Consider the following 2064-nt stretch of genomic DNA (forward strand, 5'->3'; position numbering starts at 1 on the left):
TGTGTGTGTGTGTGTTTTCAATCAGTTTATTGAACAGTGTCGACGTGAAGTAAGACAGCAAGAAAAAGTTCAGGTTAAAGATGTTTACTCGAGGTTTTTCTTCCATCAAAAAGATGTGTACACACACACACACACGCACACACCACCCTATGTGTGTGTGTGTGTGTGTGTGTTGTGTTCACATAAGAAAACAACATAAAAATAGGAGTCTTCAGTTGAGCAAGTAGATAAACAGAAGGATGGATCAAAGTCCATGCTAATCAACTTATATTTTAATGAGCTCCCCTGCCTCCACACACACACACACACACACACACACACACACACACACACACACACACACACACACACAGTGACCTTGATTCTACAATACCGGCTCAACTTTTAACATTGTTATCCAATTAAGTAGCCAAACGTCGTTAACCAATTAGGAACTTGTTCTACAAGGGGGCGGTGTCTTCCTGTGTGTCTGTGTGTGCGTGTGTAAACTTACTGCACTGGTGTCCCTGCAGTGAGATGTCCTTGATGGCCAGAATGCCTCTGTGACCGGTGCTGACCGCCTCAAACACCACCTGCACCAAAGACCAAACACCAGCTGTGAAACCTCAGACCTGCTCGTGTTGATAGTTTTAACCCTTTAACGTCCACGCATCAAGAGGCCGCCTGCTTCATTTTGGCTGTAAAGCTACAAAATAATTCTCATCTCATCACAGTGTCAGATGTGTAGTTGTCAGTTACCACGGTGTCAGATGTGTATGTCTGTGAAGGTTCTCAATCATCCAGGTCATCGTTGTCTAAGGAGCTTGCAAAGAAAAGCGTCTGGACTTCTTTAAGTTGCTTGAAGATGTTTCACCTCTCATCCGAGAAGCTTCTTCAATTCTAAGGTCAAATGGTGGAGAGTCCCAGATTTAAACCTAGTGGGAATTTCCCCCCACAGAGGGACAAAAGGACCCCCTGATGATCCTCTAATCGCCTGAGCCAAGGTGTGAAACTGGGTGTGGGTCACAATCAGCCAGGGACTCCCCACCCATTTGACCTTAGAACTGAAGAAGCTTCTCGGATGAGAGGTCTTCAAGCAACTTAAAGAACTCCAGACGCTTTTCTTTGCAAGCTCCTTTGACTGTCAGATGTGTAGTTGTCAGTTACACAGTTACCACGGTGTCAGATTAGTAGTTGACAGTTACCAGTGTCAGATGTGACCCTGACTGCGGCTTTTGTCAGTGTTTTCTATTTGTGTCCAAAAAGAAAGAATCTCTGATGTAAGTCAAACATGACTACAGACATCAGTTCAGATTCTCTGCCTGTGAGTTTGATGACTTTAACGTCAGACCGTTTTCTTAATAGTGCTTATATTTTCCATCTGAGTGTAACGAGTGGGCCCAGCAGCGTGCCCTGAGGAACTTCTAACGCCATGACAACAACTTCATGAAGCCAGAGAAAATTCCCCTGCCATATACGTCCTTGATAACCCTCTCTGACACACATTCAGCTGTGTGTGTGTGTGTGTGTGTTGTACAGTCAGCATAGAAAATGGAGCCTTACTTCCTGTTGCCGCCCATAACAGGAAGTCCTCCTCCCTCCCGTCTCTCTCAGATATGACTTCTCTTCCCTTCATTCTTCTCTTCTCCCTGCATTTCCTTTTCCAATCTCTCACTTCCTGATTCTTTCTTTCAGTCCTCCCCCGCTTCTCCCCCCTCCACTATCTAATTAAGCCTGTCACTAATGAGCTAGCAGTGTTGTTACTGTGGTGATGCAGCTAATTAGTGATGGCTGCTGTGATGACAGGATGGTTGTTCACAGGCAACAACACCTGCACGTGTGTCTGTGTGTGTGTATTACAATCTGTGTGTTACAGTGTGTGTGTGTGTTAAAGTGTGCGTATGTGGGTTTGTGATACAGTGTGTGTGTGTGTGTGTGTGTGTGTGTGTGTGTGTGTGTGTGTGTGTGTGTGTGTGTGTGTGTGTGTCCGTGCTGTGGGACTTGATGGTTTATGGGCCGGCGTGCTGACCTGCAGACAGCAGTGTTTGTCTGTCAGACTCAGACAGATGTTGGACAGATGCAGCT

General features: G+C 45.7%; 1 protein-coding gene across 1 annotated transcript in view; it reads right to left on the bottom strand.

Annotated features, from left to right (window-relative positions):
- LOC102296289 (receptor-type tyrosine-protein phosphatase mu) overlaps positions 1-2064 on the bottom strand; it is a gene marked incomplete at both ends in the record, with an annotated part of 90754 nt that overhangs the window by 51618 nt on the left and 37072 nt on the right. Inside the window, 1 exon segment of the mRNA XM_042216343.1 lies at positions 494-572. Within this exon segment, the coding sequence (XP_042072277.1) occupies positions 494-572 (79 nt within the window).

This window comes from Haplochromis burtoni, unplaced genomic scaffold (genome assembly GCF_018398535.1).
Source record: "Haplochromis burtoni strain Fernald_Lab_line unplaced genomic scaffold, NCSU_Asbu1 Contig_1020, whole genome shotgun sequence".
NCBI lineage: Eukaryota > Metazoa > Chordata > Actinopteri > Cichliformes > Cichlidae > Haplochromis > Haplochromis burtoni.